The 15407-nt window shown below is 43.0% G+C and overlaps 1 protein-coding gene across 1 annotated transcript; it reads left to right on the top strand.

Moving 5' to 3' along the window:
* The first annotated feature begins 9185 nt into the window (after positions 1 to 9185).
* Positions 9186 to 15204, top strand: HINT1 (histidine triad nucleotide binding protein 1). The gene is made up of 3 exons (XM_074953081.1): positions 9186 to 9364; positions 11281 to 11385; positions 14186 to 15204. Exons 1-3 carry the CDS (start codon positions 9254 to 9256, stop codon positions 14348 to 14350), a joined length of 381 nt encoding a protein of 126 aa, XP_074809182.1. The 5' UTR covers positions 9186 to 9253; the 3' UTR covers positions 14351 to 15204.
* Positions 15205 to 15407: the final 203 nt, after the last annotated feature.

Genomic DNA, 15407 nt, shown 5'->3' with positions numbered 1-15407 from the left:
TACATCTTTTCATTTCAGCATGAGAGAACATTCAGATGGGTACTGAGGAAGAACCTCAGAGTTGAAGCACCTGCTGTATTTTTGATCATTGAAAATTACAGACACAGAGTTAAATTCTGCCTTGGAAAAATATTCACAGCTCCTCAGCTGACTTCAAGAGGAATTACACCCACTCATATCAGGAGTCAGGACTGTTTTGACTTCTCCATAGATATCAAAGATTCCTTTTAGTCTGTTTACCAACATTTGCAGCATATGCCAGTGGAAGTGATTCTTGGTTCTAAGAACTCTAGCACCTTTTGTTAACAGGAAAATTTAATGCATTAAGAATCTGCAAAAGGAGCTGAGCAATGAGGTGGCAAAATTTGCAGATGAGACAAAATTATTTAGGTTAGTCAAGGCCGGAAAAGACTCTGAGAAGCTCCAGAGGCACCTAACCAAGCTAGGTGAATAGGCAACATGATGCTGGTAAATCCTAAATGTAAAGTAATCAGCATTGAAGGGGAAAAATTAAACTACTCAGACAATTTACTGGATTCTAAATTAACTGTGTCAACTCAGGAAAAGAACCTGAGTATCAGACAGCTCTGTAGAGCTGTGCTCAATGTGCAGTTGTAGAAAACAAAGCAAACAAAATATTAAGAATGGGAGAGAGAATAATAGAGTATAGGAAATATTATAATGCCATTATATACATCAGTGGTTCACCCTCACTTGGAATAGGGTGTTCAGTTTTGGTCACTATCTAAAAAAGGACATTGCAGAATTAGAGGAGGTTCAGAGGTGGACGATGGCACTGGTACGAGAAATGGAAAAATTCATATGGAGAGAGATTGAATAGAGTACTATTATTTACCTGAGAAAGGAGATGAGTAAGAAGAGACAATAATAAAAGCATACAAAATAATATTATGGAGAAGGTAGACTGGAAGCATCTTTTCTTCATCTCACACTACAAGAATAAGGTTTCAGAGTAGCAGTCGTGTTAGTCTGTATTCGCAAAAAGAAAAGGAGTACTTGTGGCACCTTAGACACTAACCAATTTATTTGAGCATAAGCTTTCGTGAGCTTATGCTCAAATAAATTGGTTAGTCTCTAAGGTGCCACAAGCACTCCTTTTCTTTTTACAAGAATAAGGACGCTGAAGCCGAAAAGTAACAAATTCAAAACTGATAAATTCTAGTTTACATACTTATATAGCCCCCATTACTGTAGTAGCTCAGTACCTCACAATCTTTAATGTACTTATCCTCACAGCACCCCTCTGAGGTAGGGAAGCACAATTATTCCTATTTTACTGATAAGGAACTGAGAGATTAAGGCCCAGATCCTCAAAGGTATTTAGGTGTCTGATTTCCATTGAGTTCAATGGGAGTTAGGTGCCTAAATACGTTTGAGGATCTGGGTCTAAGTGACTTGCTGAAGGTCATGGAGGAAGGTTAACATAGCAGGGAATAGTTCACTCAAGTAGCAGGCTAGTAGCCTGACAACCTGACCATCCTTCACACAATATGTAATGTGACTGTGGAACTCTGACATAGGATGACATTTCTGCTAGGACTTCAATAAGACTGAAAGAGAGAGTGGACATTTATATGGATAGCATGAGTTTCCAGAGTTATAATAATTAATGCTAAAAAAGATGTTTTGGAAGGGATATAAAATGTCATGCTTCAGGGTTTTAGCCATGTCCAACTATTACACAAGGCTTTCATAGGGGCAGAATCTGAAGCATCTATCTCCCTACTGTGGGATTCTTTGGACTGTCCTCTGAAGCATCTCGTAGTGGCCACTGTAGAGACAGAAGATTGGACTAGATGGATCACAGATCTGATCCAGTATGCCTCGTCATCACACCAAATAGTTCTTTATTTCTTTGCTTGAGACTACCAACTATGGCCCCATTCCTATTCCTACAACTGTCTCTATAGAGTTACCTCCTGTGTCCACTCAGAGCCGCACTGAAGTCAAGGTACTCCTTGCGAGCACAGGGGTTTGCTCATGCAGAGCCAGTTGCCAGATTGGGGCTTATAAAATCAGTTAATACCAATTGTCGTGGGGCTGGTTTTTATTATGTGGACACCTCTCCACTAGGAAGAGAAGTGAGACTGACAGCTCACAGATCATCAGACAATCCTATGGATCATCAAACAAATGATAGCAGTTATAGGACGCTGGCAATTGCACTAGAAACAGAGCAGTGACTGAGAGGTAGAAAGCTCTGTCATTTCATTAATTATCTATTAAGCCATCAAGTGACCCTATCATCACCTTTTTCTGAGAAAGGGAAAATGTTATTACTTTTCTCCTTCTCACATCAAAACACCTGAATCCAGTGATTGACTCCATATGAGTCTGATTATAGGAAAGCATACAATGAACCTAAAGGTGTCTCGGTCACTCCGATTTTCATTCATGGATGCAATTTTTAATTTAGAAAATTCATTTCTCTAACAAAAATAGACAGTTCTTTTTCTAAGATATGTCAAACTTTATGGTGTGTAAGCCATTAAGTGTTGTATTTGTAATGTGTTAGTTAAGAATCAGTTGTTATTTTCTTTATACACCTAATATTTTTAGTGGTTTATAGCTGAGTTAAAAAATTAGCCAAAGGCTGAATCTTTTGATAGGATTAATTGAGGATGGAATAGGAACTGTAATTCCTTAATCATCTTTGCAGCTTTAAATTAGACTTTTTAAATTTAGATAACTATATTCCTTTGTTTAATGATAATTGCATACAATATATATGTAACAGTCTGTCAGCATTTCCATTATCATCTTCTCTTTTCAGGAGATTATTCCCTTTGAGGGAAATTTACTTTGCGATAACATTTGTTAAATAGGAGCAGATACATTATTTTAACAATTTATTACTAACACTGAAGGAATAATTTTTAATAATCACGAAATTTTTTTTGGAAAACTTCCTGAAATATGTTGAATAAATTATTCAGTGAACATAGCCCTGATCCTGGAATATGATCCACTAAGAGGTGCAAGACTCTTTTTCATCAAATACAGTTGCAGGTTCAAGAGCCACATTAGTGAATTATTCAACTATTCATAAAAACTGGGTGAATTAGAGAAATATTTTTGACTATTTTTAAGCTATTGCAAAATTAAATAAGTAGTTTGATAAAATTATTTAACCAGGTCTGTTTATTACATTTGAAAAAATGCTGCTGCACGTTTAGAATAATGTTTTTAAATTATGTTGGTTTATCATCTTTCTTTGAGCTATTAATATCTAGTAAATAGCAGAGGCTAAGGACTCCAATGAAATCAATGGGCCTACTTACAGAGCATACTGTTAAATACATGAGTAAGTTTTGTAGGATCAGGGCCTTAAATAAGTATTTATGTAATATATTGATCTATCATTTTGTATCTAGTCAATTATGTCTATTTTTATATTCTTTCCTTAAAGACATTTTAATCCTGTGAAATAAAAAAAGGAAGTTTAACAACATCGTTGTTAAAATAACATTCACTGTCTGACAAACATAGAAAAGCAAGGAAATTAAAAGCTGAGGCAGAAATTCTGTCCTTATCTTACCCCTTTACAACTAAGCAAAGCAGTACCCCTGGGACATATATGTTCCAAAATACCTACATACACTGGGATGAGGTAAAGGACAGAATGTCAGCCCAGGGTTCTTTGATTTGTTTGGTCAGACCTTTCTTTGTAGTGCCCCAGGACATATTATTACTAGACAGCCATTATGGAAGGAGTATGACAAGTTCTGCTCTTTTATACCATCTTAAAATAACTGAAGTAACTCAAAATTTACACTGGTCTGAGAACAGAATTTTGCCCACAATTCTCTCCATAGTTATGGTTAAATCACATATTTCCCTTACAAGAGCATATAATGATCCTATATTCAAGAAATGTTATGGAAAGTGTGAGAAAAATCAAACCAGGGCTTTGGAAACTATGAAGGTTAAAAAGGTTAAGTGGACCGTGTTTTTTGTTTTTGTTTTAGCTTTTGGAACGTTTTCTAATATTTTTAACATTTCATCTCTCAAAAGCAACTTCACCTAGAAACACTGCATGGATTATGTTTGTTGATCTCAGTGAAGTGTGGTGCATTTGTCTAGATTTGTGGTTGGAAGATGGACCAATGTGCAGGACTAAAATGCTAAGATTTTTCTCAAAATCTCCAGTCAGTGCTAGCAGTGATGGGAATGCTAATGTAGACCAGCTGCCAGTGCCATTTTGTCATCTAAGGCACTGTCTATACTACACAGTTTTGTCCACAAAAGTCAGCTTTCATCGACAAAACCGTGGAGGTGTACATACTGAAATGCTCCTCCTGACAATGTAATTCCCCTGCTATGCCAACATAATAAAACCATCTTGACAAGCAGCGTAGAGCTTTCTGCAACATAGTTAGGGCGATGCAGCGTCAGTGTAGACACCTCACTTGGTTATATCGCCCTAATTGGCCTCCAGGAGGTGAATGCCCATCATGACTGCTCTGGTCAGTGGTTTGAACTCTACTGCCCTGAAGGTACACAGGTATATGCACCCCTCCCCCATATAAAGGCCCTCAAAAACAGACTCCAACGAGAAACTGCTGAGCTTGAATTAATATGCAAACTGGATACCATTAACTTGGGTTTGAATAGAGACTGGGAGTGGCTGGGTCATTACACATATTGAATCTATTTCCCCATGTTAAATATCCTCACACCTTCTCGTCAATGGTCTAAATGAGCCATCCTGATTATCACTACAAAAGTTTTTTTTTCTCCTGCTGATAATAGCTCATCTAGCCTCTTACTCCACCTTTTCATCTTCCCTATATGTGTATATCTATATCTATATCTTCTTACTATATGTTCCATTCTATGCATCCGATGAAGTGGGTTGTAGCCCATGAAAGCTTATGCTCAAATAAATTTGTTAGTCGCCAAGGTGCCACAAGTACTCCTGTTCTTTTTGCGGATACAGACTAACACGTCTGTTACTCTGCAACCCGTGAATTTTTGAAATTCCTCTTCCTGTTTGCTCGGCATGCACAGTTCACACAGCAACTTCCCAGCTGACTATGCCGGCTTTCCACAGTAGACGTGCTCCTGCATGGAGCGCACCAGAGCTGTTTAATCTGCTGAGTCTATGGGGAGAGGAGGCTGTGCAATCACAGCTTTGCACCAGCCGTAGGAATTTTTATACTTATGGGCTGATTGCTAATGGCATGCAGGAGAAGGGGCACAAAAGAGACATGCAACAGTGTTGTGAGAAAATCAGAGCTGAGGCAGGCATGCCAGAAGACAAGGGAGGCCAACCGTTGCTCTGATGTGGCACCAAAGGAGGAGCTGCACGCCATCCTCGGCAGATGCCAGCGACCCCACTTCCACTGCCAAGAGCCCCGTGGATACTTCGGGGGGACTGGAGGCAGGGGCCAGTGGACTCAACCCTGATGAGGAAGTGGTGAATGAAGAGGTGGAGTTGGAGGATGATGTGGAGCACACAGCAAGGTTGTCTGGTGTTGAGGTGAGTCAGGACCTCTTTTTTCCACTCTGGAGGAGTCTAGCTAGTCCCAGCACTCCAGCTCTGGCACACAGGATTCAGGAGAGGGGAGCTCCGGTAAGTGCTCATTTTGCTTTGATACTGCCTGGTGAGAGGAAACTGAGCTTTCATGTACTTTGTTATATGGTAGAGGAGAGATAAGGGACAGAAATTAACAACAGAGCCTGTCCATCTACACAGTGGGGCCATGGCAGAAAAGTTTGTTAATGTACATGAGGATGTCTCGGAATCCCCCATAGTGATCTCTAGGAAACATTGCAGTAGGTATTCTGAAATCTTCTGCTGAAGGTTCCGTGGGAGAGCTGCCTGTTTCTCCCCCGCTGTAGGAAACTTTGCTGCATCATCCAGCAATTATTTCTGGAGGGACCAGAGCAGCACACAGGTGAGCAGCATATGGAGCCGATCTGAAGCCACACGCATGTAGGAGATGCTCCCTTGCATGCTGGGTTACTGTTAGTAGTGAGATATTGGGTTCTATTACCCTAGCCGGTGGAAAAGGGTACCAATATTCACAATAGGCTCCCTAGCGGGTTATTAACCCCCCTTCACAAACTACTCATTGTCCCTTCCTGCCCTTTCCCTCTTGCCCACCACCTCCTTCCCTGTGAACTCACCATAATTAGGTCTCACGACAACCTGGTACTAGCCAAGGGACAGTGAGAAAGAGGTGTGTATAACTTTTGTGATTCACATCAGTGAGCACACTCAGAATACTGTTTCTATTCATTGTTTCTTTGCCTTCTGCAGATGTGCCCTTCAGAATGCATTCCTCCACAGTGGCGGAGTGCCTCTATCAGATAAGGTGGCGACCAAGGAGAAGTAAGCAGGGCCATCCTTACCCATACACAAAGTAGGCAGCTGCGTAGGGCACCAGGAAATTTGGGGCATCAAATTTCCTGGTGCCCTGCGCTGCTGCATGCTGCTCCAGCCCCTGCTCCAACTCTTCCCCATGGCCCCTGCCCTTGCTCCGCCCTGCCTCTTCTCACCCCGCCCCCACTTCCCTGAGCTCTGCAGCAGGGCCGGGATGGTTCCCCCCTGCCTCCCAAGCCAGCCCGCCCCCGAGGCCTGGGGCCAGCCCCCCCCCCCACAGAGGCCTGGGGTCCCACACATACACACCCCATGTGGGGGCTGCGTAGGGCTCCAGAATAGCTAGGGACGGCCCTGGGAGTAAGGCTGTTTCGCGAGGTGCTGCAGTCAACAGATGCAGTACAGAGCGAAACAAGAGTGTGAAGGGAGACAATTAATAAAAGACTGAGGCTGGATAGCCAGCAAAGGACAGAGGGGTAGTAGTGGATGATAAAGCTCCTCGAGGACCAGAGACATTGAAGTCCCTCATTAGCCTGCATTTGCAGCAATCTGTGTCCGACTTCGCCTCCAGTCACTACAGAACTGCAGTCCGTGCTCTCCCCAAATTCCCCCAGGGCATTCCTTGTGTGTACCTGGTCCTCACAGTACCCCGTGTGCTCCACTCCTGGGGACTGGTTTCCCAATGAAAGTTGGAGTTACACCCAGCTGTGAGAGCCCTAACCGCGAGACTGTTCTTCTTTGTCATGCCCCTCGTTTGACCGAGTTTGTGTTTGATCCTGTTATTAAACTTGAGTCTTTGAAATAAAATGAGTCTTAATTTGTGAAATACATACATATATCGCTCAGTCTTAACACTGAGACACATTGGCTGTAGGTAGGACTATTTGCTCCTTACAGTTAACACTCAAGAAGCAAGTACTTCATGGCAGAAACTAAATATTGCCTGGCTGAATGCACCAAATACAGACATTACTGGGAATCATTGTCAAAATGCTCCTTCAAAGCCTCCCTGATTCATATAGCCTTCCACTGTGCCCCTCTAATTGCCCTTGTATCTGGCTGCTTAAAATCAGCAACCAGACGGTCAGGTTCAGTGCCGTCAGCGGCCCACCCCTGGGGAAAACTTTTCCCCTTTCGATTAGCAAATATTATGGAGAGTACAGCAAGCTGCAATGGCCATTGGAATATTTTCCTCATTGAAGTCTAACTGGCCAAAAAGACAGCGCCAGAGACCTTTTAATTAGCCAAAGGCACATTCGGCCATCGTTCGGTACCTGCTAAGCCTATTGTTGAAGCGCTCTTTGCTGCTGACTTGGTTTCTGGTGTAAGGCTTCATGAGCCCTGGGAGTAAGGGGTTTGCGGGGTCTCCAAGGTCCCTATGGGCATTTTCACATCCCCCACTGGAATCTTCTGTTCTGGAAAGAAAGTCTGAGCGTTCAACTTTCTATACAGTCCAGTGTTCTGAAAAATGCGTGCATTATGCACCTTCCCTGACCACCCTGCACTGATGCCAGTGAAACAGCCCTGGTGATCCACCAGCGCCTGCTAGACCATGGGCAAGTAGCCCTTTGAGTTGATGTACTCCATTGCAAGATGGTTGGGGGCCAAAACTGGGGTATGTGTTCCATCTGTCATCCCGCCACAGTTAGGGAATCCCATTGCCTCAAAGCCATCAATTATTTCCTGCACATTACCGAGAATCACAGTCCTTTGTAGCAGGACCTGCACACTTGCATCACTGCAGACCCCATGGTGGACTTTCGAACTGCACACTGATTCACGACTGACCAGTAGCAGTCTGGAGTTGCCAGACTCACTTTTCCACAGTGAGGGCAGCTCTCATTCTGGTGTCCTTATGCCGCAATGCTGGGGCAAGCTCCGCACACAGTTCCAGGAAGGTGGATTTGTGCATCTGAAAGTTCTGCAGCCACTGCTCATCATCCCATACATACATCATGATGCAATCCCACCACTCAGTGCTTGTTTCCCGAACCCAGTACCGATGCTCCACCATGGCAAGCTGTTCTGTGAATGTCAGCAGCAATCTTGAATTATTTGTTTCTATGGCAGAAAGCAGGGCAGGCATAACCAATACACTCTCTGTTTCACAGCTCATGTAATACTGCAGGACCAGCTGCATTGTGTTCATCACGCTCATCACCAGAATGATCAGCAGCTCAGGATCCATGTTGTCAGGCAGAGATGGCAGGTGCATAGTTTACAAGGGCTGTTGAAAAATGGAGCAAATGAAGTATGAAGCCCAGGGAATGATGGGATGGAAAGAACTGCATCATGGGACAGCAAGCACATCCCCATGATTCACCGCAATCCATTCTCGGAGGTCCCAGTGGCCCAGGGTGACAGAGGGTTGTGAGTTGCACAGTGATAGCTACACACGATGCAACGTTCTCTCTGCCGATGCAATGACTGTGGACGCGCTCAGTGGACACAAGGAGCATTGTGTGAATGTGCTCCACTGATGTTATTAAAACAACTTATGATCATTGACAAAACTTAAGTCGACTTAACTCTGTAGTGTATACATGGCCTAACTCTGCTCAGAACAGGCAGAACTGGTGTGAGTCTGCTTAGCAAGGGAAAGTGTGCACAGAGGATGGACATATTTCACAGTTATGGACATGCAGGGAAGTTTTGGGGTCAGTGGAGTAAATGTCTACAGGACCAGCCCCTACATTTGGGGGCCGATTTCACCGGACGACGTTTCACAGCAATGACAGAGCCCAGCAGCACGGCAAGAAGCACTCTGCTGTCCCTTTAACTCCGTGCCCAGCAGGGCGGGGACAGGGTGATGGGCAGGCGAGAGCACCAATGCCGTGGGCTGGGGCCGGCGTAGGCCCTCGCAGCGGGGCGGCAGACTCTGCACGCAGGGGGCGGCAGCCGGCAGCGATGGCCGAGGAGATCCGTAAGGCGCAGGCCGCCCGGCCCGGCGGGGAAACCATCTTCGGGAAGATCATCCGCAAGGAGATCCCGGCCAAAATCATCTTCGAGGACGAGCAGGTGGGGGCTGGGGGCGCGGCGGCGGCTGCGGCGGGCTCCCGGGCGGCGCGCTTGCATGTGGCGGGCGGCTGCCGCGGCGTGCCCTCCTCCGGCAGCAGCTGCCCGGGGCGTGGTGGGGCGCCCGGCGTTGCAGGCTGGGGTGCGGGGGGATCCATGTGCTGCTCCCGGGGCGGGTGCCGTGGCTGACCGTGCAGGGCTCGCTGCGGGCAGAGAGAAAACGTGGGCTGACGGCGCGAAATGCCCAATTGCCTCTGTCACCCCGGAGCTCGCTGTCCCGAAGGGCAAAGTCTTCGGCCTCCCCAGCTGGGGGCAGTGGGCTTAAAACTGCTGCGTCTCCCCGATCTGGTTGCGGCGGTGTTGCTACGCTGACTAGCAGCCGGGCCTTTTATCATAGACATTTGTGGGGAAAGGGAAACCTTGGTTTTGATCCCAGCCCTCCAAGTTCCACGGCTTCCCTGTTGGTGCAGCGCAGCGGTGCTGCCAAACCCTGGATCCTGGGTAGCTTGTTTTTGGCCACGACGCCCCTCTCTCCAAAGCATAAATAGAGAAGTGTAGCGGGCCTTCTGAAGCAAAAAAAAGTCTCTGGACCTTAATGGATCCTGGTTGGTGCAAGTAGTGCGCTAAATACTTGCATCTGTTCCCTGGATCTAATGTGATCCAGCCATTCCCCCCCCCCCCCCCGCAGATGGCATTACTTAGCTATTAAAGAATAACTTTAGCTGCTCCTTCTTTAGCAAAACGCAAAAACAACAACAAAAAACAACCCAACAGTGCATCCTGGCACGGTAATACTGCCAACACTTGGATCCAACACCTGGATCCAGCCTGTATTGGGCTTCAAAGATCTAAATTCTGTCTAAATAGAGAACATGTTTAACCACTCTTGCATTTTAAAAATCAAGACATAGGTGTGTCTGTCTGCAGCAGCATTGCATGAACTCTGATCTGGCATCTGGATCATACCATAGTTTGGCCACAAACGCAGAATTTATACGAGTAGAAGAGGCAGCCATCCTGCTATGAGAAAGCTATCAAAATCCTAGTACTGGTACTGTTGGATTTGGCTAATTTTTAATGGCATGCCTCGTATTTTGACTCCTAAAATTAGGAAAAGTTGCATATTTACTAGTGCAACATAATAATCCAGTTCTTTTATCTAGCAGTTTGAATCTGACTGGATCCACCTGGGGTTGACTAAACATTGAAATCATTGCAAGCTGTGGTTACTCTTTGCTTGTGAAAATCAGGTCCCATATAAATGCAATGCAGAAGATGGGTTCTTACTGAAAAATCTACCATTTGTATGTCCCATATAGCTAATGACAGTTGAAGAGCCAATATCTTAATAGGTCAGGATAATATCACAGCTGTGGAGGGGAAATTTTATTCTAGAACACTAAATGGTTTTGAAGTAGTCTCTAAAGCAATTTCTGTGTTGCTGCTTTGCAGCCAAGATGTGTATATAGGTGTATTTATTTCCCTTTGTCTACGTGAAAGTTTTAAGAAACTTTGCCTCTAATCATGGTAAACTGTAGAGGATATATTGCTGGAATCCATATAGTTTATTACCTGAAAAGTTGCTTTTTGTTATTTAGAATGCTGTATAAATAGTTGTAAGTAATTCCTTAAAATAAACCAACCAGTGTTCTTTGTTCGTACTAAAAACTGTTCTTTGTAGGCCTCTGTATGTGGGCGTTCTGTGTTAATGTGAGTTAAGGTTTTCCTCTTATTGCTAACTACCTTTTAAGGGATATCAAGTAACCAGGGCTAATTTTGGAAAGTTATTGAAGTTACCATCTCAACTTCAGTATATACTGATAGGGATGTGGGTAGTAATGAGATGTTCAGATTTATATATGGGGCTTATTTTCATCTAAAAAGTTAGTGCTTCAGTTCTTAATAATTTCTTTCTCTAGTGCCTTGCGTTCCATGACATTTCACCTCAAGCTCCAACGCATTTCCTAGTGGTTCCTAAGAAGCCAATTGTCCAATTATCTGAAGCAGAAGATTCAGATGAATCTGTAAGTATTGTGAAAATGTATTAGATTACATTACTACGTAGAATCATAGACTTTAAGGTCAGAAGGGACCATTATGCTCGTCTAGTCCGACCTCCTGCACAACGTGGGCCACAGAATCTCACCCACCCACTCCTATAACAAACCTCTAACCTATGTCTGAGTTACTGAAGTCCTCAAATCATGGTTTACAGACTTCGAGGTGCAGAGAATCCTCCAGCAAGTGACCCGTGCCCCACACTGCAGGGGAAGGCGAAAAACCCGCAGGGCCTCTGCCAATATGCTCTGGAGGAAAATTCCTTCCCGACCCCAAATATGGCGATCAGCTAAAACCTGAGCATGGGGCAAGACTCACCAGCCAGTCACCCAGAAAAGAATTCTCTGTAGTAACTCCGATTCCACCCCATCTAATATCCCATCACAGGCCATTGGGCATATCTACTGCTAATAGTTGAAGATCAACTAAATGCCAAAATTAGGCTATCCCATCATATCATCCCTTCCATAAACTTATCAAGCTTAGTCTTGAAGCCAGATGTCTTTTTCTTGCACTGCTTCCCTTGGAAGGCTGTTCCAGAGCTTCACTCCTCTGATGGGAAGAAACCTTTGTCTAATTTCAAGTCTAAACTTCCTGATGGCCAGTTTATATCCACTTGTTCTTGTGTCCACATTGGTACTGAGCTTAAGTAATTCTTCTCCCTCCATGGTGTTTATCCCTCTGATATATTTATAGAGAGCAATCATATCTTCCCTCAGCCTTCTTTAGCTTAGGCTAAACAAGCCAAGCTCTTTGAGTCTCCTCTCAGAAGACAGGTTTTCCATTCCTCGGATCATCCTAGTAGCCCTTCTCTGTACCTGTTCCAGTTTGAATTCATCCTTCTTAAACATGGGAGACCAGAACTGCACACAGTATTCCAGGTGAGGTCTCACCAGTGCCTTGTATAACAGTACTACACCTCCTTATCTCTACTGGAAATACCTCGCCTGATGCATCCCAAGACCGCATTAGCTTTTTTCACGGCCATATCACATTGGCGGCTTATAGTCATCCTGTGATCAACCAATATTCTGAGGTCCTTCTCCTCTGTAAATTCTGTCTACATTGAATCTACCATTATAACATCTGAAAACTATTAGTTCTTTAGGGCAGGAATCTTGTTTTATTTTCTGCCTGAAAGGTGCAATGAATGCCTATGGTGCTTTAATTCCAAGTTTAAATGTTATTACAACATAGCTTTAAAACAAAAGCTCTGAAAGTTACAATATAAAATGACCAAAACACATTCACAAGATGCAGCGGCATTCTTAATAATTCATTAGCTACTCTGAGACCACCTGACCTAGGACTATGACAGGGTGCCATCCTTTAAAACGTTCAGTGGCAGATGTACCCTGTAATTAGTTCTGCCACACGCTTTGTTGAGTAAGTTATTACAATGTTGAGCTGGTGGAAGTTGGTACAAGTCTGCCAAAAAATAAAAATAAAAAACATACAAAACCTTGGAAGGGAGATGTGTGCAAAGAAAGGAGAGACAGTAGAGGAACGTTATCAGCTTTGCATTGGCATCAGGTGTAACTTTCCATTCTGAATCGTTGGTCACTCAGCTAGAGAAATGCCTTCTCAGAATTTGTCTCCTGGTGGCAAGTGTAGGACCGGAAGGGACCTTGATAGATCATCTAGTCTAGTCCCTTGCACTCAGGCAGAATTAAGCATTATCAGGATCATCCCAACAGGTGTTTGTCTAACCTGTTCTTAAAAACCTCCAATGATAGTGATTCCACAGCCTCCCTAGATAATTTGTTCTAGTGCTTGTGATAAAACAGCTTGATTGTTAATGCTTAAAGTGGTGTATTGGGGGAGGAGTGACTTTACTTTAAAATGAAAGAAATGAAAGTCCAAATGTGAAATTGTTCAGGTGAATCATGAAAGGGCTGTGTATTTAGGATTAGGAAGTTAACTGACACTTGATCAGAATGTTTTTTGTTCTTGACTCGCACTCTCACTATAAAGAGCTACAGGCTGTTTCACCTTTTCTGGAACCATGTCTCAGCACTACATTTTGTAGCTTTCAGTGGTCATAGATTGTAGTCTCATTAGGGCAGTAACTTTTCTTTTTTTAAAACTTTAGTAGTTGCTAGAATGCCAGCTCTTTGGTGCATGGACTCTTTCTCCTTTTTAGGAATTTGAACAGCATCTATTGTATCTTGGCTGCTATTGCAGTACAAATAACTAATAGTCAATGAAAAATATTATGTAGCTTTAGAAATGCACGTTTCTAGTGCAGAAATATTGCTTTTGTTTTGAAATATATTCTAATGTTCATCCTTCTGTTCTACACTAGATGATTCTTGTTCTAGTATGGAAAATAATGTGTTAGGGTTGGCAAGAGGTGCCTGAAATCATGAGAACTAGAAGGTCTCAGCTCTCTTGAAAATTGGGCCCCAAGTCTTTGTGAACATATACTAAATAAGTCAACTTTTTTTTTTAATTGGATTTTTCTTCATTGCCTAAGGAATGAAAAGGGCCTAATCCTGAGAGGTGCTGGCCGTCTGACTTTCATTCGCTGGAACTTGCCTCGAATCCCCCCCCCCTTTTTTTTAAAAAGCCCTTTTATAAATCAGATTCTTGATCTTATATGCAATTTCATTTCACTGTAGTTTTAAAAAAAAATTCTCCAAGAAAATTTTAAACAGTTATTCCACATAACTGATAAACTGATTGTTCTTCAAATTACTCATAATTGTTTTTGTGGTTGATTTTTCTCTCTCTCTCTCTCTCTCTCTTCCCTTTTAATCCTTTCAGCTTCTTGGACATTTAATGATTGTTGGCAAGAAGTGTGCTGCTGAATTGGGCTTGACCAAGGGATACCGAATGGTCGTGAATGAAGGGCCAGATGGTGGGCAGTCTGTCTATCATGTACATCTCCATGTTCTTGGTGGACGTCAGTTGGGTTGGCCTCCTGGCTAAGTTGCAGCAAGAATCATCATTCTGTGTGAAAATGATCCCTGCATCGATTTAATACATTGCCCAATAATCCAACTACTGTTAACATGTTCAATCACCTTTTTCTGTAAAGGGCAATACAAGTTTTCAACAATGCTCACACAATAAAGTTATAGCACATAGCATCATCTTTGTTTTTTTTTTCTTGCTGTTCTTGCTTACAAAACTGTTTCCATCACTGTCTTTCCTGAATGTGAATGTGTAGTATTGCTTAAACTACATTCACTAACTTGCTTCACTGAATGTGGCGAACTCAATGATAAGGGGGGAATATGAAGAAAGATTTGTTTAGCACATCCAGTTTTTCATATCTCATGAAGAGCATACCTCTTCACAGTTTTCTGAACACTGTAGGAACAGTACATGCAGGCAGGGCAGTAAACACACAGGCACTAAAACTGAGAAATGTCTAAATGATGTATATGAGGTTAAGATACTATGGGTGTGACAAGTTAGGAAGATTATAGGTGTGGCACCACTATGTCTAACCTGGGTGGTGAGGGTATGTGTGTATGTGGTGGTTTTTTACTAATGGCCCCTGCTCTGTCTCCCTGCAAGCTTTTCTGGTGAAAAACAACAAAGTAGAAAGGGAGAAAAATAGGGAAATAAAACAAAGCAATAAATTGTCATTGTTGTTTTTCCCAGATAACCAAAGAAGAAGCAGACTGAATGAAAACTCTATTTAAATCCACAGCTAACAATTATATTCAGATAAAAGGTTAACACAGCACACAAGATAAATTGTTTAAAGAATCAACTTCCAGCAAACAAGAAAATAAGACAAAAAAAACAAAAGGAGACAATATGTAAGATAACTAAAGTCAAGGTGAAATAGGCTGGTACAAATGAGTTATAATTCTTTCAGAATTGGTTGTGTATATTGGTCAGCTGTACTCCAGCAGGCCTGGATTGTTCAAGAATTAAAGGCCACATCCATAAAAGTATTTATTTAGGTTCCTAACTTCCATTGAGATCAATGGAAGTTAGGAGCCTAAATAAATACTTTTGTGGATCTGGACCT

Source organism: Natator depressus, chromosome 5, assembly GCF_965152275.1.
Source record: "Natator depressus isolate rNatDep1 chromosome 5, rNatDep2.hap1, whole genome shotgun sequence".
NCBI lineage: Eukaryota > Metazoa > Chordata > Testudines > Cheloniidae > Natator > Natator depressus.
Note: the sequence above shows the minus strand (reverse complement) of the source record. Positions and strands in the feature narration are given on the sequence as shown.